Source organism: Mobula birostris, chromosome 1 (genome assembly GCF_030028105.1).
Source record: "Mobula birostris isolate sMobBir1 chromosome 1, sMobBir1.hap1, whole genome shotgun sequence".
Classification (NCBI taxonomy): domain Eukaryota; kingdom Metazoa; phylum Chordata; class Chondrichthyes; order Myliobatiformes; family Myliobatidae; genus Mobula; species Mobula birostris.
Genome location: NC_092370.1, coordinates 190,951,497 through 190,976,090, shown reverse-complemented (window position 1 = coordinate 190,976,090; position 24,594 = coordinate 190,951,497). Strand labels below are relative to the sequence as shown.

The 24,594-nt window shown below is 41.8% G+C and overlaps 1 protein-coding gene across 1 annotated transcript in view; it reads left to right on the top strand.

Annotated features, from left to right (window-relative positions):
• mia2 (MIA SH3 domain ER export factor 2) overlaps positions 1 to 24,594 on the top strand; it is a 79,483-nt gene that overhangs the window by 5,673 nt on the left and 49,216 nt on the right. The window contains exons 4-8 of the mRNA XM_072267766.1: positions 916 to 1,049; positions 10,814 to 10,900; positions 11,311 to 15,154; positions 19,861 to 20,103; positions 20,183 to 20,286. Coding sequence (XP_072123867.1) covers positions 916 to 1,049; positions 10,814 to 10,900; positions 11,311 to 15,154; positions 19,861 to 20,103; positions 20,183 to 20,286 — 4,412 coding nt within the window. The remainder of the gene's footprint in view (positions 1 to 915; positions 1,050 to 10,813; positions 10,901 to 11,310; positions 15,155 to 19,860; positions 20,104 to 20,182; positions 20,287 to 24,594) is intronic.

Sequence of the window (24,594 nt, the reverse complement as noted above, 5' to 3'; positions counted from 1 at the left end):
TCTGAAATGATGCCAGAATCTATTGATTCTAGAAAGATAATTACTAATACCTCGACTCTTCTGCTACCTCTTTCAGAACCCTGGGGTGTAGTCCATCTGGTCCAGGTGACTTATTCATCTCCAGACCTTTCAGTTTCTCAAGCACCTGTATGTTTTTGCTCTGTGTGATGTACATGTCACAAATAAAGCTAATCTGTTTCTTTTTCTGATTTACCATCTATATATGATTTCCATGGAGAATTCTATTCTGAACTTGACCTTCTCTCAGAATTCAATAACCTGTTTGGTTTGTGGATTGTTCAATTATTATACATATTGGATTGTCAGTATAGTGATAATTTTTGTGTTACAGTATTACTTTTGCCAATGTTTTTATGCTATTTGCTGTAGTTTATGTCCATCAAAAATAAAAATAGCAAATGCTGGAAACAATAATTTTTTGTCTCAGGTCATCAAACTGTTCCTCTTTCCGCTGATACTGCTGACTTGATTAGTGTTTCAAGTATTTTCTGATTTTATTTCAGATGGCCAGAATCCACGGTTGTTTATTTCTCTTTGTACCCATTCCTTCATGATAAACCTTGAAACTTATTTTAATTAATTTAATTAATGAGATTTTAATTAATGAGATTATTGACCTACTTGTACCTTATGCAAATTATTTCAGAAATTCTGATTGCTTTGTGGATTCAGCTGTCCTTTCTGGATTAATAAGGCAAAACAAACTGATTCTTTAGATTATGTCAAAGCATATACAAGGACAAATTGTCCTATCTAATAACTTATATCATTCAAAAATACCTATTCAAATAGTTGTTTGAACGGATAGCTTATACTTTCAATATTATTTGAATTGAATCTATTTTCCTTCATTTTTTGTGAGCTTTGACCAAGTTACCCTTGATATTTATGCAGGACATCTGAGTAGAGTAACGGCTATGTCGGATTACACAGGTCGTGACTGTAGATTCCTTACTTTTAAGCATGGAGATACCATATTTGTTTATCTTAAATTGACCGGGAAAAGAGATGACTTATGGGCTGGAAGTGTAAGTATTTTTTTGATGTTTTTTTCCAGAATGTATTGTGTACAATTTTTTTTGCTAATTAATATAACCAATCAAATCAATTCTGTTTTCTTTCTTGGTTGTCCACCTGATAGACGTAGGAAGTATATCACGTTTTTTTCTCTGCAACATTCTACAGATACATAATCAGCCTTTGTTCTATCATAAATTTATGATTAACATTTCAATATATCACACAGGATTATAAATGGATGAAAATAAATATCAAGCTGAATATTAGTATGGGTGGCTAAAAGTATTGTAAAAGATGTAGAATGAGATGTAGATCGGCTTGTAAAGAAATGTCACAGCAGAAAGCACAGCTACCAACAGTGGGGTTAGAGGGAGAGGGGTGTACGCAAGAGGCCACAATTGGGAGCAGTGTTTATAAGGCTGCACATTTTCCAGAGTATTGGTTGTTACTTACTCCTGTTAATTCCCAAACAAACATTCATTTAATTCTTTTTAACATGCAATACAATGGTATGATAACTTTTCCAGTGACTTTAAAGAGAGCCAGAAGTATTCAGGCACTCTGGAATTTGGTCTGGCTGCAAACGCACCCATGTTTCTGACCCGTGATATTCCAGACCTCAGTCCTGGTTCTAGCCATTCATCCTTTTCACTGTCTAGACTAGGGCTCCAGTTGTACACTGTGCTTGAACTCTGGAGCCCTGGCTCTCATTCTGGACAGGTGCCAAACCATCAGCATCTCCAAGCAATCAGATTCTGAATTATCAGATTTTACTGTGCTTAGGCTTCTATGTAAAATCTGCAATTATTGAAGAACGCAATTCCCAGCAAAATTTATTTCTGTGATTGAGTATCTATTCAGTGGACCTAAAATGTAATTTACTGCAACGCACGCAAAATGCTGGAGCCATGCAGCATCTATGGAAAAAAGTACAGTCGGTGTTTCGGCCAGAATCATTTTTATGAACCTTCTTTGAACACTCTCCAATGTCAGCACAGCCTCTCTCAGATAAGGGTCCCAAAACTGCTGACAATACTCAAAGTGCTTTATAAAGCCTCAACATTACATCTTTGCTTTTAATGAATGCTAATATTGCATTTGCTTTCCTCATCACAAACTCAACCTGCAAATTAGCCTTTAGGGAATCCTGCATGAGGACTCCCAAGATCCTTTGCACCTCGGATTTTTTAATTTTCTCCCTGTTAGAAAATAGACTACACTTTTATTTCTTCTACCAAAATGCATGACCGTACAATTTCCGAAATTGTATTTCACCTGCCACTTCTTTGCCCATTCTCCTAATTTAAGTTCTTCTGCAGACACCCTGCTTCCTCAGCACTACCTCTCCACTTACCTTCGTATCATCTGCCAAGAGCCATCAATTCTGTCATCCAAATCATTGATATACCACTTAAAAAGATGTGGTCTCCATACGGACCCCTGTGGAACACCACTTGTCACCAGCAGCCAATCATAAAGGCTCCTCTTATTCTCACTGTTGGCCTCCTGCCAATCAGCCAATACCCTGTCCATGCTAGTATGGTTCCTGTCATACTCTGGGCTCTTATATTTTCTAAGCAGTCTCAGGTGTAGCACCTTGTTAAAGGCATTTTGAAAATCTAAGTTCACAACATCCAATTCTTCTTTGTCTATCCTGCTTGTTATTTCCTCAAAGGATTCCAACAGACTTGTCAGGCAAGATTTTCCCTTGCGGAAGGCTGACTTTGGCCCATTTTATCATGTGCCTCCAAGTGCCCCAAAACCTCATCCTTAATAATCAACTCCAATGACTTCCGGACCACTGAGGTCAGGCTAACTTGCCTATAATTTTCTCTCCAGTGGTCTGACATCTACTCTTGCCTCTCTTTTACTCTTTAAACTTCTGAGAAAACCTTTTGGAATCCTCTTTTATATCATTGACCAGCTTATCTTCATGGTTCATCTTTTCACTCCTGGCTTTTTTAGTTGCCTTCTGTTCTTTTTCAAAAGCTTCCCAATCCACTAATGTCTCATTAATTTTTGTTCTATTACATGCCTTGCTTTTGCTTTTATGTTGGCTTTGACTTGTCTTGCCACAGTTGTCACATCCTCCCTTTAGAATACTTTGTCCTCTTTGGGATGTAGCTACCCTGTGCTTTCTAAGTTGCTCCCAGGAACTGCAGCTTTGCGGCTCTGTCATCACCCCTGCTTGTGTCTCCTTCCAATCAACTTTAGCCAGCTTCTCACTCGTGCCTCTGTAAGTCCCTTTAAAGTTAAAAATTCTATGTAAATTTATTATCAAAGTACATATATGTCAACATATACTACGCTGAGGTTCATTTTCTTGTGGGCATACCCAGTAAATCTATAGAATAATAACTGTAACAGAATTCGTGAATGACAGCCCAAACTAGAATGTTCATCTGGAGTGCTGAAGACAATAAACTGCGCAAATACAACAACAGGAATTAATAATAATAAATGGCTAACCAATAGCCAATAAGTCAATCAATATTTGAATAGCTCAGACTAAGCAGAACGCAGCTGATTGGGCAGTCGAGGTCAGGTGACCAAACATTTTGGAAAGCTCAAACAGATAAATAGAGGGATAGCTCACGCGAAGCGGCCAGTGCGTGAGTGGGCCAGTGAAGGAGTGGAGCTTTGAGGCTTCGATGAGAAGAGGCGGAGGACAAGCTAGCTCGCAGTTAGTTTTTACAATGTCTCCTGAGATGGTGATGTGCTTCTCATGTGAGATGTGGCAGTCTTGGGGGAACGACCCTCTCCCGCAGAGTCACATCTGCCAGAAGTGCATACGGCTGGATGATCTGGAAGACTGTGTAAGGAATCTGGAGCAGCAGCTGGATGACCTTCGACTCATCAGGGAGAATGAGGCAGTCATAGATGAGAGCTACAGGGAGGTAGTCACACCTAGGCTGTCGGAAGCAGGTCGTTGGGTGACAGTCAGAGGGGGGAAAGCGAAGGTGAGCAGATAGGTAGTGCAGAGCACCCCTGTAGCCATTCCCCTGAATAATAAGTTTACCATCCTGGATACTGTTGGCGGGGACGACCGACCAGGTGTGAGCCACGGTGGCAGGGCCTCCGGCACTGAGTCTGACCCTGTGGTGCAGAAGGGTGGGACGGAGAAGAGGAGAGCTGTCGTCATTGGAGACACTATAGTCAGGGGAGCAGACAGGAGATTTTGTGGACGTGAGAAGGACACCCGTATGGTTTGTTGCCTCCCGGGTGCCAGGGTCCAGGATGTCTCTGACCGGGTGAATGACATCCTGGTACGAGAGGGAAAGCAACGAGAAGTCGTGATACATGTTGGGACCAACGACATAGGCAGGAAGAGGGATGAGATCCTGAGGTGTGAGTTTCGGGAACTAGGCAGAAGGCTGAAGAACAGGACCTCAAGGGTGGCGTTCTCAGGATTGCTGCCAGTGCTACGTGACAGAGATGGTAAGAATTGGAGGAGATGGAAGTTGAATGCGTGGCTGAGGAGTTGGTGCAGGGAGCAGGGGTTTAGATTTTTAGATCATTGGGATCTCTTCTGGGGAAGGTGGGACCTGTACAGATTGGATGGGTTGCACCTGAACTCGAGGGGGAGCAATATCCTTGCAGGTAAGTTTGCTAGCGTGGTTCGGGAGGGTTTAAACGAATTTGCGAGGGGGATGGGACCCAGAGAGATAGAGCAGTGAAAGAAGTGCATGGAGTAAAGCCAGATCTAACATACAGAGTGGCTTTGAGGGAAGAGAAGCAGAATCAACGGTGTAAAGACAGTAAGGTAGAAGGGCTGAAATGTGTGTACCTCAATGCAAGAAGCATCAGGAACAAAGGTGATGAACTGAGAGCTTGGATACATACATGGAATTATGATGTAGTGGCCATTACAGAGACTTGGCTGGCACCAGGGCAGGAATGGATTCTCAATATTCCTGGATTTCAGTGCTTTAAAAGGGATAGAGAGGGCAGGAGGAGGGGTGGCATTACTGGTCAGGGATACTATTACAGCTACAGAAAGGGTGGGTAATGTAGCAGGATCCTCTTTTGAGTCAGTATGGGTGGAAGTCAGGAACAGGAAGGGAGCAGTTACTCTATTGGGGGTATTCTACAGGCTCCCTGGTAGCAGCAGAGATACAGAGGAGCAGATTGGGAGGCAAATTTTGGAAAGGTGCAAAAATAACAGGGTTGTTATCATGGGTGACTTTAACTTCCCTAATATTGATTGGCACCTGATTAGTTCCAAGGGTTTAGATGGGGCAGAGTTTGTTAAGTGTGTCCAGGATGGATTCCTGTCACAGTATGTGGACAGGCCGACCAGGGGGAATGCCATACTAGATCTGGTACTAGGTAATGAACCGGGTCAGGTCACAGATCTCTCAGTGGGTGAGCATCTGGGGGACAGTGACCACTGCTCCCTGGCCTTTAGCATTATCATGGAAAAGGATAGAATCAGAGAGGACAGGAAAATTTTTAATTGGGGAAAGGCAAATTATAAGGCTATAAGGCTAGAACTTGGTGTGAATTGGGATGATGTTTTTGCAGGGAAATGTACCATGGACGTGTGGTCGATGTCTAGAGATCTCTTGCGGCATGTTAGGGATAAATTTGTCCCGGTGAGGAAGATAAAGAATGGTAGGGTGAAGGAACCATGGGTGACAAGTGAGGTGGAAAATCTAGTCAGGTGGATGAAGGCAGCATACATGAGGTTTAGGAAGCAAGGATCAGATGGGTCTGTTGAGGAATATAGGGAAGCAAGAAAGGAGCTTAAGGGGCCGAGAAGAGCAAGAAGGGGGCATGAGAATGCCTTGGCGAGTAGGGTAAAGGAAAACCCCAAGGCATTCTTCAATTATGTGAAGAAAAAAAGGATGACAGGAGTGAAGGTAGGACCGATTAGAGATAAAGGTGGGAAGATGTGCCTGGAGGCTGTGGAAGTGAGTGAGGTCCTCAATGAATACTTCTCTTCGGTATTCACCAATGAGAGGGAACTTGATGATAGTGAGGACAATAGGAGTGAGGTTGATGTTCTGGAGCATGTTGATATTAAGGGAGAGGAGGTGTTGGAGTTGTTAAAATACATTAGGACAGATAAGTCCCCGGGGCCTGACGGAATATTCCCCAGGCTGCTCCACGAGGTGGGAGAAGAGATTGCTGAGCCTCTGGCTAGGATCTTTATGTCCTCGTTGTCCACGGGAATGGTACCGGCGGATTGGAGGGAGGCAAATGTTGTCCCCTTGTTCAAAAAAGGTAGTAGGGATAGTCCAGGTAATTATAGACTAGTGAGCCTTACGTCTGTGGTGGGAAAGCTGTTGGAAAAGATTCTTAGAGATAGAATCTATAGGCATTTAGAGAATCATGGTCTGATCAGGGACAGTCAGCATGGCTTTGTGAAGGGCAGATCATGTCTAACAAGCCTGATAGAATTCTTTGAGGAGGAGACCAGGCATATAGATGAGGGTAGTGCAGTGGATGTGATCTATATGGATTTTAGTAAGGCATTTGATGAGGTTCCACATGGTAGGCTTATTCAGAAAGTTAGAAGGCATGGGATCCAGGGAAGTTTGGCCAGGTGGATTCAGAATTGGCTTGCCTGCAGAAGGCAGAGGGTGGTGGTGGAGGGAGTACATTCAGATTGGAGGATTGCGACTAGTGGTGTCCCACAAGGATCTGTTCTGGGACCTCTACTTTTCGTGATTTTTATTAACGACCTGGATGTGGAGGTAGAAGGGTGGGTTGGCAAGTTTGCAGACGACACAAAGGTTGGTGGTGTTGTAGATAGTGTAGAGGATTGTCAAAGATTGCAGAGAGACATTGATAGGATGCAGAAGTGGGCTGAGAAGGGGCAGATGGAGTCCAACCCAAAGAAGTGTGAGGTGGTACACTTTGGAAGGACAAACTCCAAGGCAGAGTACAAAGTAAATGGCAGGATACTTGGTAGTGTGGAGGAGCAGAGGGATCTGGGGGTACATATCCACAGATCCCTGAAAGTTGCCTCACAGGTGGATAGGGTAGTTAAGAAAGCTTATGGGGTGTTAGATTTCATAAGTCGAGGGATAGAGTTTAAGAGTCGTGATGTAATGATGCAGTTCTATAAAACTCTGGTTAGGCCACACTTGGAGTACTGTGTCCAGTTCTGGCCACTTCCCTATAGGAAGGATGTGGAAGCATTGGGAAGGGTACAGAGGAGATTTACCAGGATGCTGCCTGGTTTAGAAAGTATGCATTATGATCAGAGATTAAGAGAGCTAGGGCTTTACTCTTTGGAGAGAAGGAGGATGAGAGGAGACATGATAGAGGTATACAAGATAATAAGAGGAATAGATAGAGTGGATAGCCAGCGCCTCTTCCCCAGGGCACCACCTGCTCAATACAAGAGGACATGGCTTTAAGGTAAGGGGTGGGAAGTTCAAGGGGGATATTAGAGGAAGGTTTTTTACTCAGAGAGTGGTTGGTGCGTGGAATGCACTGCCTGAGTCAGTGGTGGAGGCAGATACACTAGTGAAATTTAAGAGACTACTACACAGGTATATGGAAGAATTTAAGGTGGGGGCTTATATGGGAGGCAGGGTTTGAGGGTCAGCACAATATTGTGGGCCAAAGGGCCTGTACTGTGCTGTACTATACTATGTTCTATGTTTAATAAATATCAAGAATATGAGATGAAGGGTCCTTTAGAGTAAGTCCATTGGTTGTGGGAACATTTCACTGATGGGGCAAGTGAAGTTGAGCGAAGCTATCCCCTTTGGTTCAAGAGCCTGATGGTTGAGGGGTAGTGACTGTTGCTGAACCTGGTGGTGTGAGTCCTGAGGCTCTTGCACATTCTGCCTGAGAAGAGGTCATGACCTGGGTGGTGGGGATCTCTGATGATGGATGCTGCTTTCCTGCTTGATGTAGATGTGCTCAGTGGTTGGGAGGGCTTTACCCTTGTTGGACTGGGCCGTATCCACTACTTTCTGTATGATTTTCCATTCAATAGTATTGGTGTTTCCATACCAGGCCGTGATGCAGCTAGTCAATATACTATACACATCTTTAGAAGTTTGTCAACATTTTAGGTGTCATGCCAAATTTCTGCAATCTTCTAAGGAAGTAAAGATGCTGCTGTGCTTTCTTCGTAATTGTGCTTGCGTGCTGGGTCCAGGCCGATCCTCCAATGAGTACTGGCTCATAGGTTCCTGGTTTCCTTCTCCTGAAGTCTGTAATCAGTTCCTTAGTCTTGCTGACATTGAGTAAGAGGATGTTACGACAGCACTCAGTTAGATTTTCAATCTCCCTCCAATATGCTGATTCATCACCACCTTTGATTTGGCCTACAGCAGTGCTGTTTTCAGTAAAGTTGAAAATGGCAACACACACAAAATGCTGGAGGAACTCAGCAGGCCAGGCAGCATCTATGGAAAAGAGCACAGTCAGTGTTTTGGGCCGAGACCGCTTTGGAGTTGTGCTTAGTTACAAAGTCATAATTATAAAGCTAGAAGTTTAAAGGACTAAGCGCACAGTCCTGCGGTGCCCTTATGCGGATGGAGACTGTAGAGGAGATATTGTTGCCAATCCCAACTGACTGGGGTCTGCAAGTGAGGAAATCCAGGATCCAATGGCACAAGGAGGTATTGAGACCAAGGTCTTGAAGCTTATTGATTAGTTTTGTTGGGGATGACGGTATTGAATGCCGAACTGTATTCAATAAATAGCATCCTGATGTATGTACCTTTGCTGTCCAGATGTTCCGGGTTTGAGTGAAAAGCCAGTGAGATGGCATCTATTGGGAACCTGTTGCTCCAGTAGGCAAATTGGAGCAGATCTAATTTGCTTCTCAGGCAGGAGTTGATATGTTTCATCGCCAACCTGTTAAAATATTTCATCAATGTGGATGTAAATGCTAATGGGTGATAGTCATTGGGGCAGGTTACTATGTTCCTGAGCACCAGTATAATTGAAGCCTGCTTGAAGCAACTGGTTATCTCAGACTGCTGAAGCGAGAGGTTGAAGATCTCAGTGAACACTCCAGACAGTTGGTCAGCACAGGTCATTAGTACTTGGCCAGGTACTCCCATCTGGGCCGAATGTTCTTGTGGGTTCACCCTCCTAAAGGCTGCTCACACATCAGCCCCAGTGACTGAAATCAAAGCATCAGTGGGGGATGTGGGAGTTTGTGATGGTTCCTCCATGTTTTGATGGTCAAAGCAAGCATCGAAGACATGGAGCTCATCTGGAAGTGAAGCTCTACTATCTCCTATATAGCTTGATTTAACTTTATAAGAGGTGAGAGTATTCAATCCTTGCCACAACTGTCAAGCATTCATTCAAGTAGGTCTAGGATTTCCACTTTGCCCATGAGATGGCTTTCTGGACCTCTTGTAAGTTTCTCGGTCACCAGACTTGAATGCCTCCGACTCTCAGCGGATTTTGGATCTTGCAGTTCATCAGGGTTCTGCTTAGGGAAGACTCTGAATGGTTTTGTGGGGACCCACTCATCTACGGCTGTTTTAGTAAAGTCCATACAACCATGATGCATTCATTCAGATCCCTGATGAGTCCTTGAACACGGCCTAATCCACTGACTTGAGGCAATCCCATAGCCTCTCCTCTGCCTCTCACAACAACCTTTGTTGTCCTAATCTCTGGAGTTTAGAGAAGGATAGCCAAGTGATCCAATTTACCAAAATATTGTCTGGGCATGGAATGGTAGGCATTCCTTATCTTAGTATAACAGTGGTTCAGTATGTTGGGACCTCTAGTACTACAGGTTATATGCTGATATTAACTGGGCAGGGTTTTCTTCAAACCAGTCTGGTTGAAGTCTCCGACGATGATTTGAAATGCATTGGAATGGACTGTTTTTTGTTTGGAGATGGCATCCTGCAGTGTCTCAAGTGCTTGATTATAGTTGGCCACTGGTGTTATGTAAACTGAGGTCAGGTTCACGGATAAGAACTCCCTAGGTAAATGGAATGGACGGTAACACACATCAAGGTTGCTGGTGAACGCAGCAGGCCAGGCAGCATCTCTAGGAAGAGGTACAGTTGACGTTTCGGGCCGAGACCCTTCGTCTGGACAGAGTATGGATGGTGTTTGACTATTAGATATTCCCAGTCAGTGCAACATGAGTTTGACAAAACTTGCATATCAGAGCACCAGCAAGTGATCATGAAACACACACCACCTCCTTTTGCCTTTTCTGAATCAGCAACTCAGTCCATTCTGTAAATTAAGAAGCTTTCAGGTCTGACCGCTGTATCTGGCGTGCGGGGAGAAATGCATGTCTCAGTCAAACATGGAACACAACAGGATCTCTGTAATACTGATCTTGAGCTTCCCCCTCTCAAATTTCAGGGTGAACTCTATGATATTATGTTCACTGTCTCCCGTGTTGCTTTACCTTAAACTCCCTAATCAAATCCAGTTACACAACGAATTACTCAACACCCAATCTGGAATAGCTGATCCCCTTGTGGGCTCAACCACAAGCTGCTCTGAAAGGCTATCTCATAGGCATACTACAAATTCTCTCTCTTGGTATCCAAAATTAGCACCAAACTGATTTTTCCAATCTTATCTGCCTATTGAAATCCCCTTTAAGAACTGTAACATTGTCCTTTTGACATGCATTTTCTATCTCCTCTTGTAATTCATAGCCCACATATTGGTTGCTGTTTGGATGCCTGTATATGTCACGTCAGGGTATTTTTACCCTTGCAGTTCCTTGAGTCTACCTACAACAATGCAATCACAAAGCATGAAGACCTTTATATGGATCCCAAGATCTCTTGTAATACTGTTAATTCTGTTTCAGATAGGGAAGCAATTTGGATATTTTCCAAAAGATGCAGTTAAAGTTGATGATGTCATAACATCAACTGAAGTAGAGCTACCAACCCAGGTAAATTTAATTGATTTAATAGTGTTTTATACATTATTTTCAAAATATTTTCAAAATTAAGAAGTATATATTTTTAAAATACTTCAGCATTGTTAATATTTATATATTGTATGTAATATACTGTGTATTAACTGTGCTATAAAGCTTTGAAAAATAAGAAATTTTGGATCTATTTATCTGTTACTAGTGAGAGAAGGTTTGATGCGGAGCAGAGTACTGGTGAGCTATTACCCATGGTTGATTGTGTGAGGTTATTCCATGGTGAGACAGTTGCTCCTAAGTAACATAATCCCCACACAAAAGCAGCTCTTGATTTAAGATAATCTGTCACAGAATTGCTGAGTACCAAAAAGTTATCAAAGTATTCTGTATGGGAAATGCAACTAAACACTTAACATTTGTTCTTTCAGGATAATGATTTCCTTTGTCTTAATGAAGAAAATTATCTCATAGATGATGAAGAAAATGATTTTGTGATTAATGAAAATGGAGAAAATTCTTTCTCAAAGTCAGAAGAAAGAGAAGCCACATTAGAACACGGAGCTAAGTTTAATAAATACAACCAGGTTTATGAAGGTAATTCTGCCAAAACTGAACCTGTGGACAACATAATCACTCAGATTCAATCAGCACACCATACTACAAAGCTAGAGATGAACTCTGGTAAAGAGCAACTTCAAAAAAGCCTAGCACCTGATGAGAATGTACAAATAAATGAAATTCTTTCACCAGTTAATCATCAGAATCAATTAAATGATGAGAGTGGCTCCGGACACACAGATAATAATGAATTTAACTCGTTCACTTTTCCTGACTCTGTTCAGAATGAACATATTAGTACAGAAAAGGATGAACATCCAGGGCAGGAAATCAGTGAAGATAAACTTATTACAATGGAAAGTAATGAAGTCTCTGAAGTTGTGCAAGAGGAATCTGATTGGATTGGATCTAGAATTAGTGGGTGGTTTGGTTTGGAAGCTAAGAAGGATGAACAGGCCGTGGAACCAAATGACCTGTCTATACAGCAAAACTCTTTTAAAAGTCGGAAAATTCCATTAGACAATGATGAGGACAGTGTATTGTCAGAAGGGGGAGATAAAAATATGTATTATGAGACTAAAGGAATCCCTGATTCTGGAATATCAGGTTGGATTGGGGGTTTGTCAAAACTGTTAACTTTCAACAGTGATTTATCAGAAGATATTTTATCTTCAAAGGAAGGTGAAAATAATAAACATGAAAATACTTACCTTGCTGATGACTCAACAGACCCAAGTAAACCTTCAGTAACTAAGTCAGGAAACAAAATATCAGAGCATTCAGTAGCAGATCATTCAAGGCCAAAACATAGTGAATCCAAAAATATTGACAAAGATGATCAGAACTTAATGAGTAATGTTCGGTCACAGTTTGGTTTAAGTGACAAGTCATGGTTTGGGCAAATCAATGATGCTCAGGATTCAGATGTGTCAGTAGAAACAAAAGTCACCAGGGAAGAAAGTAGAAATGATAATGATCAGTCAGAATCTTGGTGGGTTAATTTGAATGCAGTAAGTAATGTCTTCAGCTTTGGTAGTGATAATGGGGGTCAGACATTCAGACCTTCAGAAGAAACACAAAATCTTAATGGAAATGAAAAGGCTCCAGGAGGAAAAGGAAAATCAAACTCACAATGGTCTCACTCTAGTTTAAGTAAGATGTTAGGCTTTAGTCAAGGAAATGAAGTTGAGATCGCTACCTTAACGGATGAAACTAAAGAAACCATTATTGAAAATAGCAAGAAAACTACATTGGATGATGATAGGTCAAAATCACAAAAGGATACCTTTGGTTTAAAAGATATACTGATGTTTAATAAAAACAATGAAGATTGCTTTGCTTCCAATCCTCCAGAAGAGAAAAGCTTATGTATCATTAGGGATAAGAAAGAAAACACAATGAATACCAAATCTGAAGAGAGTTCTTCCACATTGAAATCAATTACTGATTCAGTAATAAATGGTGACACAACTCAGTCACCAAAACAATGTCTAAACAGAGTGGAGAATGATGCCAACTGTCAGTCTGATAGCTTGCCACAATCTGAGAAGGAATATAGGGAAACAAAAAGTGAACACACTCAATCAACACTTTCTATGAATGGGTTAAAAAACAGCTTTGATGGCAAAACATCAAAGTCACAAGGTGTTCAGGAACCACAAGATTTTGATCTCCTGCATCCTAATAAACCATTGACAAAGGAAAGTGTCCATAAAGATCAAAGTTTGCAAGAACATTTGATGCATATTTCAGAAATTAAGCAACATATTTCAGATGATACAAAGACTCTGCCATATGAAAATGTACATTCTGGAGAAAAACTACATGGTGAACGGGAGGATGCACACAACCAGGACCTAATCTCAGAAGTGCAACAGATTGCTGTCATGAGCAAACGTGACCCTTTAGCACCAGGAAGTTTGTCTGAAGAAGAACAGAGTTTAACAATGCATTCCAAATGGGCATCTAATGACAATCCACATTCAGAAACGACATTTCTTACAGAGGCAGATAATGCAGATCGCTCAGTGTGGGATAAATTGCAAGTTGAACATTATCTTCCACAAGATAATTTAGCATCCGGACTGAAATCAGAGCAACATATTTCAAATCCCACTGATTCTACCTCAGTAAATAAGTTGCAGAATGGAAAAAAGTTCTCACAAGAACAGATAGTAAATACAGACTTAAAAGAGAGTCCTGTTTTAGATGGTGATCAACATCAGTTAGAGGAAGAGTTACACCATAAGCAATTAACCTCACAAGAGAAAGATGTTATACCAGCCTTACAATTTGAACAGCTTGATGATTCAGGTAACAACAAGCTTTTATCCCAGACACAAACTGATAATGAACAGGAAGCCTTCAGTTTAAAATTCAATGAAATTTCTTCCTCTAGTCAAGTCAGCCCATCTTCACAGAATGAATTATATAATGAAGGAGCCTCTGTACAAGTTACACATTTTACCTTAGCAGAAGAGCAAACTTCAGACCATTACAATTTGTCGTCTGAGAAGGTTAAAAAACAAGAAGAAACGTCACAACTAATTAGGGATGATAAAGGGGCCATAGCTACAAATATCAACGATGAAACATGGCAATTACAATCTATGCAGCAGGCTTCATATCATACTAGGGATCTATCAAAGGAAAATCCAACTGGGGACCAAAATGCCTTACAGTACCAATCCTTGACATTAGATTCTGAATCCAATCAGCAGACTTCAGATTACAGTGAATGCCAAAATGTAGAACAGCCTGTCATGAAGGAACATCAGCTTTTAAAATCAGCATCTACCGAGCTTGTTTCAGATGCTGAAAATCCCTTTTCACTGAAAGCGCATGATGAAGATAGCTTGCAAGCAAAGCAAGCAACTTCTAAGTCAGAACTTAAGTGGCCTGCTACTTCAAAACATGAGGAAGATACTTCTACTGAAAATGTGCGTGTTAATGAAGACTTTGTCCAGACAGATGCTTTGATACATGTCTCAGATGAAAGCAAAGTTCTGGTAAAGGAAAAGTTGAATGACAAAAACAGCATTCACAAAAAAGAACAAACTTTATCACATCTTTTATCAAATTCACAATCTGAAGGGAACACCCTTTCATATGACAAAACCCTGAACCAAGGAAACTCTTCTTATCAACAAAATAGCATGGAAGATAAAGGGTTATATTTAGAATCAGAAAATCAACTTATTGCTTTAAATTCCACAGTATATTCATCAGAGGAAGAAACAACTGCAGCTGTCAACAGTGGGACCACTACAAAAACTGAAAATAGTAACAAGTTGCATACTTCTCTGGAAACTGAAGCAATGGTAGAACTTTTCAATTCATTACCTTCTGGGAATGTGAATCCACGTACACCACACTCTAGTAAACATCAAGACACTGATACTAAAATTAAATCACAGCATGTTGTCAAAGAAACAGAATATCAAATAAATCAAGATGACACTGAAAACAATTTCCTGGGAGATGAGAAAACAACAGAGTTACCCAGTGAATCATTTTCTGCAAACGTACAGAAGGATGAAGCACAAAGGAATTCTGAACAGCTGATAATGACCTCAGCTCATGAAAGAAAAGACTCAAGCAAACTAATTGAAGAAGTTCGTACCAGACCAGAGGCCAGCAGTGAAAATGTGCTTGGAACCACTTCTACAAGTAAAGCTGAAACTGGTGCTAAAGAAGAATCAGTGACATCAAAAGGTATAGAATCAGTGACTACCAGGCTAATGCTTCTGCATTCCAGTGAATAGGTCACCTCTAGCTAAGCAAAAGTTAATCTTGAGAATTTCAGAGTCAAATATACATTTGTTGATAGTACACACCTCCATAATGATCTCAAATTTTTGAGAAAACACTTGATATTTGCTTAAATGCATTGTTTGGAAAGATGCTTTCAAAAAGACAGGCTCATGCAGTTGCAGAAGAAAAAAATTACAATAAAACTCCAATAATCTGCTACCTCTGGATTTTGGCGATGACTGACCTTAATTTGATCCTTTGGGCATTTGGATATACTGCTATTAATATTCCACGCAGTAGTTTAATACTAGGTAACTTTAAAGGAGATGCAAGAAATGGGAACCTGTTGAGTTTAAAGTGTGAGTTGAACCAGAGCCCCCTTTAGTTATAGGGAATATGAGAAATGAGACTGTAATAAGTTCAAAGCAAGTGTAGAAATCAGGACTGTGGTGAGTTTAAAGGAGGCATGTGGAAGAGGCTCCAGTGATTTTTAAAATGATTGTAGAAAATAAAACTTGGTGAGCCAGATTCCAAACCAGAATGATCTCTGAACAATTGGATTCCAGATTATTGGAGTTTTAGGTAAATTTTTAAATGATATTCTGCATAATATAAACAATTTTAAAGAGGTGTCTAACAAAACAAAGACCTCAAATATGACAAGAATGAAAGGTGAATATAGTGTGAATGCAGGGAAACATAGTGAAAATATAGAAATGGTACAAAAGTTACAAGATATTTTAATTTCCAAAATGAAAATGCACCTCAAATGCCTAATTAAGATGTGATTCAAAGTATTGGGAATTGACTTCATGAGAATAGTACATTTTCTGTTTTTTTTTAAGATGAGAACAACCTCTCTTTTTAAATTTTATTTTAATTTGTATTTTGAATCCCCATTTCCGATGGCTAATCGTTTTAAGTCGAGAAGCTGTACACTATAGTGATATCAGTTCCAGATCAGGTAAAACAATGCGTCTTATTTTTAATATCCCAGGATTGAAAGACCCCCTCATCACACAATAGTGATTATTTTTTTCCCAATCTTTCATATCAGGCATTCTGTAATTAATTTTATAGATTAATTTTAAAAGCTTTTATAGATATGTAAAAAGGAAAAGGCTGGTAAAGGCAAATGTAGGTCCCCTGCAGACAGAAACAGGTGAATTGATTATGGGGAGCAAGGACATGGCAGACCAATTGAATAATTACTTTGGTTCTGTCTTCACTAAGGAGGACATAAATAATCTTCCAGAAATAGTAGGGGACAGAGGGTCCAGTGAGATGGAGGAACTGAGTGAAATACATGTTAGTAGGGAAGTGGTGTTAGGTAAATTGAAGGGATTGAAGGCAGATAAATCCCCAGGGCCAGATGGTCTGCATCCCAGGGTGCTTAAGGAAGTAGCCCAAGAAATAGTGAATGCATTAGTGATAATTTTTCAAAACTCGTTAGATTCTGGACTAGTTCCTGAGGATTGGAGGGTGGCTAATGTAACTCCACTTTTTAAAAAAGGAGGGAGAGAGAAACCGGGGAATTATAGACCGGTTAGCCTAATGTCGGTAGTGGGGAAACTGCTGGAGTCAGTTATCAAGGATGTGATAACAGCACATTTGGAAAGCGGTGAAATGATCGGACAAAGTCAGCATGGATTTGTGAAAGGAAAATCATGTCTGACGAATCTCATAGAATTTTTTGAGGATGTAACTAGTAGAGTGGATAGGGGAGAACCAGTGGATGTGGTATATTTGGATTTTCAGAAGGTTTTTGACAAGGTCCCACACAGGAGATTAGTGTGCAAACTTAAAGCACACGGTATTGGGGGTAAGGTATTGGTGTGGGTGGAGGGTTGGTTAGCAGGCAGGAAGCAAAGAGTGGGAATAAACGGGACCTTTTCAGAATGGCAGGCGGTGACTAGTGGGGTACCGCAAGGCTCAGTGCTGGGACCCCAGTTGTTTACAATATATATTAATGACTTGGATGAGGGAATTAAATGCAGCATCTCCAAGTTTGTGGATGACACGAAGCTGGGTGGCAGTGTTAGCTGTGAGGAGGATGCTAAGAGGATGCAGGGTGAGTTGGATAGGTTGGGTGAGTGGGCAAATTCATGGCAGATGCAATTTAATGTGGATAAATGTGAAGTTATCCACTTTGGTGGCAAAAGTAGGAAAACAGATTATTATCTGAATGGTGGCCGATTAGGAAAAGGGGAGGTGCAACGAGACCTGGGTGTCATTATACACCAGTCATTGAAAGTGGGCATGCAGGTACAGCAGGCGGTGAAAAAGGCGAATGGTATGCTGGCATTTATAGCGAGAGGATTTGAGTACAGGAGCAGGGAGGTACTACTACAGTTGTACAAGGCCTTGGTGAGACCACACCTGGAGTATTGTGTGCAGTTTTGGTCCCCTAATCTGAGGAAAGACATCCTTGCCATAGAGGGAGTACAGAGAAGGTTCACCAGATTGATTCCTGGGATGGCAGGACTTTCATATGAAGAAAGACTGGATGAACTGGGCTTGTACTCGTTGGAATTTAGAAGATTGAGGGGGGATCTGATTGAAACGTATAAGATCCTAAAGGGATTGGACAGGCTAGATGCAGGAAGATTGTTCCCGATGTTGGGGAAGTCCAGAACGAGGGGTCACAGTTTGAGGATAGAGGGGAAGCCTTTTAGGACCAAGATTAGGAAAAACTTCTGCACACAGAGAGTGGTGAATCTGTGGAATTCTCTGCCACAGGAAACAGTTGAGGCCAGTTCATTGGCTATATTTAAGAGGGAGTTAGATATGGCCCTTGTGGCTACGGGGGTCAGGGGGTATGGAGGGAAGGCTGGGGCGGTGTTCTGAGTTGGATGATCAGCCATGATCATAATAAATGGCGGTGCAGGCTCGAAGGGCTGAATGGCCTACTCCTGCACCTATTTTCTATGTTTCTATGTTTCTATGTTAATTCAGTTGCCAGTTTGCTGGTAAAGAACACTGTACGTGGCTGGTGTGCAACTCTGGTGTCATTTGTTCAAGAATCATAATTAATAGAGATAATGACATTGAATTTAATGTGTTTTTTCAGTCTGACATTGTGACTCCTGCTGACTGTGGTTCCACATAACACATTTAAGAACCCCAAACTATGAACGAAGGTGGTCAAATGTAAGATAATCGCAGTGAAGTATAATTCTGTTCTTGTATATCAACCACTTGTGTGATATGTAAGTGTTGATTCAATTAAAGAGACTTGGAAAATTTCCCCTACACTACTGTGGAGGCCTGAAGACAAGAAATGCCTTCCTTGACAACTCATTTACACTCTGCTAATCTGGCAAAGGCTAGCAATAGAAAATGAAGTTTTCATTTTACATCTAAACTCGGAGAAGGAGATGAACATGTAATTAAAGAATCAGAGTATTTAGCATTTCAAATATTCAGTAAATTTAAACTTGAGGAGCATTGCACGTTCAGAAGAAGCTTAATGCATTGGAACAGAGATGTGCGACAGTGAGACCTGCTTCATATTCGAAGTGCACTGTTTTTGGCCATGTCTCTACAAAAGGGACAAACAGGACAATTCCTTTCCTATTGGAGCAGAAGGCAGGTCAGAAAAAGCCCCATCGTTCTGTCGGTAGGTTGGATAGTGAAGCTGCTGAGAATCCGGAGGTAGATTGCCCAAATGCATAATATTGCAGTTACTAGAAACCTGAAATAAAACATTAACTACGGGTTGGGTAACGTGGTGAGAAAATCAAACGTTTTGGGTCATAACAAAGAGAAAAGTTGAGAGATCTTAAAAAAACAGTGGTGGAGAAGGGAAGGATAGGCAGAGAGAAAACAGAAGATGATGTGCAATGGTCATCTTGCTTCATCTGTAGAGATCTTGCATAATCTATGTTTAGCTTGTAACTAACAGCCTTATAGATAATATAGGATCTACAGGTGGTTTCTTAATTATTTGTGTTTTGGTATCAACATGTATCCATTAGCATCATTTTATAGGCATTTAGGTAAGAGGTCATGGGCCATGTACAGTGGAAAGTCCTCTGAAGCAGCTCTCCTAACCTGGGTCAGTTGCTGATAAGGGCCCATGTTTGGGAACCCCTGCTCATGCTGAAATTCTGACCACGCAGACAAGTTGTGCACGTCATCAAGCCAGCGGTACAATTTGTATCTTATATCAACTTGGCTGACGTTGAATGGCAAAACATGCTCGTGAGGCTGAATGCCTTCTCTATCTATGTATCTCCTTACTGAACTTCCTAAGGGAGACTGTAGTAACAAAATAAATACTGCAAAGGAAAAATACAATAAACAAAACAACAGTGAGGGCAACACACAGTAAATCTTAAAACCTCAGAAGTTGTGTTCAATTGTTCAAGATGATAAGCTGTAACAGTTATAAGATTTGATATTATGTGTGGTGATCCACTTTCACTTTTACTTAAAAATATAATTGCACTTTTTAGTTATTGTTCACTTATTGACTGTTGAATAAAAGCAGTGTTTACTTTTAATTCATCATCATCATATCGGATTGTGTCATGTTGCACAGGAATGCCGGTACAATACTTCCCAGAAATTTTGCTATCAATTTTTAGTTCAGATCCAGATAAGTGTCTGACTGCATCTTTGCAAATAACTAGAGGCAATAAGCAATTTAATCTTTTATTTTGCAGATGCTTTCAGTTCAGGTGACATTTCAAACACTCAAGTTACAAACAATGAGCAAAATGCAGAAATTCTTGAAAAAACTGTTCAAACAAGCAAGCTTATGCAAGAGCAGAATGGGACCAAGGACAACAGGGAAACTAGGAACTACCAGATTGAAGAGAAAGCAATGCCAACACATGTAAGTGAAGCTAAAGAACCATCAGTATCTGATGATCCAGAAGTTGGAACACCAACTGACAATGACATTGGTGAGTAGAAAGCGCAAAAGTATTAGTGTGCTCAGTAAAGTCTAAAAACAATATTTATCATTTCTCATTTTCTTAACAGAATATGAAACAAGTTTTGATGAGGCAGCTGGCCATAAACTAAGTAGAGTCTTTGAACGCAATGTACGAAACTTCTTGATAACAGTTGATCATTTCATCCAAAATGTAAGTATTATTTTACACTGTAAATGAGAAAATATATTACAACAGCTTGTACCAATGTCTCTGCTGCACTTTGTTCCAGTTAGATGAATGTGTTTTAATGTTCTGAATGTTAACTTTTCAGTTTTGCTTCCTGTTTTCAGTTTTCTGTCTGTTCACTTCCTTCTCTCTTTTGACCTATATCTGAGTGTGTAAGTCCATTGGCGACAATGACTCAGTAACTCTCTCAGGTGGACATTTATGATATTCTAGGATAGACACTGTCAGCAGGTTCTTCAGACTGTTAATTGGCTCCAACCTTTCTGAGGGATGAGCATGCCCCTAGTAATGGACTACTATCTAACTCAAAAATAAGCTTCTGACCCCATATGCATTCTGTCACAAGAACCCCCCACCTCACCTCTGCCTAGTTCACAATATAACCTATACCTGTATCTGCCCCTCTATTTGCTGACACATTTATGTGCCTATTTATATTTTGACTAAGCCTCTCAGCACTCTCCTGGCCTTCCATTTTTGATCTATGCACAAAATTAAGACCATCAAAAACAGACTGCACCAACTTGCTAGGCGAACAAAAGTACTTAAGGACAACATTATATTCAAGGTGAACTTGTATAAAGAATTCAAAAGAGTAGCAGTTTAGAATTAATCAAAAAATAGATTGAGAAATTGATTGACAGTATAAAAATAGAATATGGTAGGTAAATTTACAAGGAGCACAATAAAGGCAAATGGTAAAAGGTTCTAAGTAAGTAAAAAGAAAAGGAGAACAACAGGAATTCTGCAGATGCTGAAAATTCAAGCAACACACATCAAAGTTGCTGGTGAACGCAGCAGGCCAGGCACCATCTCTAGGAAGAGGTACAGTCGACGTTTCAGGCCGAGACCCTTCGTCAGGACTAACTGAAGGAAGAGTGAGTAAGAGATTTGAGAGGGGGAGGGGGAGGGGGAGATCCAAAATGATAGGAGAAGACAGGAGGGGGAGGGATGGAGCCAAGAGCTGGACAGGTGATTGGCAAAGGGGATATGAGAGGATCATGGGACAGGAGGTCCAGGGAGAAAGACAAGGGGGGGGGGAACCCAGAGGATGGGCAAGGGGTATAGTCAGAGGGAGAAGAAGGAGCGTGAGAGAAAGAATGTGTGTATAAAAATAAATAACGGATGGGGCACGAGGGGGAGATGGGGCATTAGCGGAAGTTAGAGAAGTCGATGTTCATGTCATCAGGTTGGAGGCTACCCAGACGGAATATAAGGTGTTGTTCCTCCAACCTGAGTGTGGCTTCATCTTTTCATCTAAAAAGAAAAGGAGGGTATGTTTGAACCCCACGCTGTCCGCGTCCCTCGCCCTACGTGCGAACCCCACGCTGTCCGTGTCCCTCGCCCTACGTGCGAACCCCACGCTGTCCGCGTCCCTCGCCCTACGTGCGAACCCCACGCTGTCCGCGTCCCTCGCCCTACGTGCGAACCCCACGCTGTCCGCGTCCCTCGCCCTACGTGCGAACCCCACCCTGTCCACGTCTCTCGCCCTACGTGTGAACCCCACCCTGTCTGTGTTCCTCACTGTACATATGAACTCCACCCTGCCTGTGTCCCTCAGAGGTCCACATTAGATTTGCCCTGCCCATGTGCCTTGCAGGTCAGCATCCAGTGTGCCAGATCTCCTGCAGTTCAACTTGCTGTCTGCAGCTATGGTGCTCTCGTAGTTCTTTGTCCTCGGCATCCTTACTCAGCCTGTTCACACTCTCCCGGTGTGTTGGCTTGACAATCTGCACCTCTTCACATTTTCGCGGCCCACTTTTTATCACCCTTGTCTTCCTAGTCTTTTTATCATTGTGCTCATTTTCTGTCAGTATTCCTGGGTTAATTGCCCCTTTTATTTGCTGCTCTTTACTCCATTTACCATGCCACAAGTGGCATACCAATGTTGAGACTAATTCAGATCTTGTTTTCACCTTCATTTCTGAAAGGTTAACATTTCACAGTTTCTTGTCAATCTTCTGTTCCACAGACCCACTTCCGAAAGTTTTCCCCATGACATTGTTCTACTCTCTTCATTCTTGTCAAAATTTAATACAGAAGTACAGTAATGTGGCTGAGAGTATTGCAGGCTTGGAGCCTCTCTAGTTGTAGCCATAGCCATGAATGGTGACGCTATTAAAACTGGTTTCGTACAAAAATGTAGGAAGAGTGCAGAGATTTCAAAGGATAGTAAAGTTGAACAAACCTCCCCTCTTTGGCTTAGTGTCTGCGTTGATAATTGTGCATTCAACATACTGCTCCAGGCACAGTGCTAGAATAATAGTCCATTACAGAACTCAGGAAATCATGTCCTTTGAGATGAAATGTGAAGCTGAGACAAGGCCATGTGCCTTCTCATCTGGACATAATATTAAGCATATTAAGCTTGGCACTTTTTCAAAGAAGAGCACAGAAATTAACCCCATATGTACATGTACATACACACACACACACGTTTGTGGCCTAAGGTAGAAGGTGAGTTATTAACTTCAAATTTTCTGCATTATCACTCAAAGAGTTGAACTGCACGTGCATGTAAGAAGAGCGTCTTAGACCTCCAGATGGTCGACAGCAGGGATGATTGATAAGTCCGTAGCCTTGGGTAGAATGAGGTGAGTTATACAGCTCTTGTTATATGCACATGCAGTTCAACTCTGAGTGAAAATGCAGAAAGTTAGAAGTTAATAACTCATCTCCTTCTACCCTAGGTCACGAACTTCTCAATCATCCCTCTTGCGTGCACGCGTGCGTATTGTGTGTCTGTCTGTCTGTCTCTCTCTACCTCGTATATGTGTGGTGTGTGTACACACACTCTATATAGGAGTTTATTGTTTGCAATTTGGCTGCAATATTTCTCATGCTACAGTACTAAAAACATTTGAAAAGGGTTCTCGACTAGCTTTGACATCTCCAAGTTAAGCAATGTACTAAAAAGATGCAGAAGATTATTTCCTTAAGAATCGATGGCTCAGCATGCATCATTGAGGATCCTCACCATCCACAACATGCTCTCTTCTCGCGGCTACTGTCAGTCAGAAAGTACAGGAGTTTCAGGGCTCTCACCACCAGGTTCAGGCACAGTTATTACCCCTCAACCATCAGGCTCTTGAACCAGAGGGGTTAACTTCACTCGCCCCATCACTGAACTGTTCCCCACAACGTATAACTCACTTTCAAGGATTCCTCATTTTATGTTCACGATGTTTCTCGCTTATTTATTATTATTTTTTCTTTTTATATTTGCAGTTTGGTGTCTTTTGCACACTGGTTGTCTGTCCTGTTGGATGCGGTCTTTCATTGAATATGTTGTGTTTCTTTTACTTACTGTGATTGCCCGCAAGAAAATTAATCTCAGGGTTTTATATGGAACATATATGTACTTCGATAAATTTACTTTGAACTTAAGTAGGTACTGTCTGAACTGAGGTGCTTGTATTACTGTAGGATAAACACGGCAACACGTTTGATTTAACCGAAATGTCACGGGTTCAAGTTCCGCTCCAGACACTTGAGAATATAATCTGGGCATGAGAGGCACTCACACCGTTGCTGTTTGTGTGCTCTGTCCGTGCTCGACAGTTTCTCCACAGCTTTGAACGCATTTGTTTCTCACTGGCTGCGGGAGAGGTTGTGAAAGGGGCAGTGCTACTGTTAGCTTTGTTTCACTTCGTTGACAGTAGAAATGAGGTTAAAGGTAGCAGAGTAACAACATTAGTTCTCCACAGAAAGTGGTGACTTCCCTTCGCCCAATCCCTGTCCCCTACTTCTCCAAACTCTGTACGCCGGCAGCGCCGGTGACCAACCCATTCGTCCCCGATGCCCACTCCATGCTACTCGGCACAATGCACGTCCTTACACCGTTCCTACCCGGCCAGCTGGTGTTCCCCCCGGGCTCCGGCAACTCCCCCTCCCTGGGTGACCGGAAGGCAGTGACTGTCGACCGTGCCTTTCGACCCGGAAGCACAGCCTGCGCTGTGAAGATGGAGGTGGGCCCGACGCACTGGTAGCTCCACGTCGTCCCGACTGAGCCTCGGGAGTCCGGAGAGGGGCGGACGGTTCAGGTTCCTCTGCGATTTGCTGCAGGGTGTTGACTGTCCGTGGCTGCTGAAGAGGCAATTGCCGGTGATGGCCCAGGATTTCTTAACAACATCGCTCTCCCGGCCGGCAAGTAGTTGATAGCACCAACCACTCACCCTTCACCTCTGTCCCAGTCCTGTCTCTCCCCATCCTCCTCTTCCTCTACTCAATCATCTCTTCCACGTCCTCTTGTCACCGACCTCCCCCTCTCCT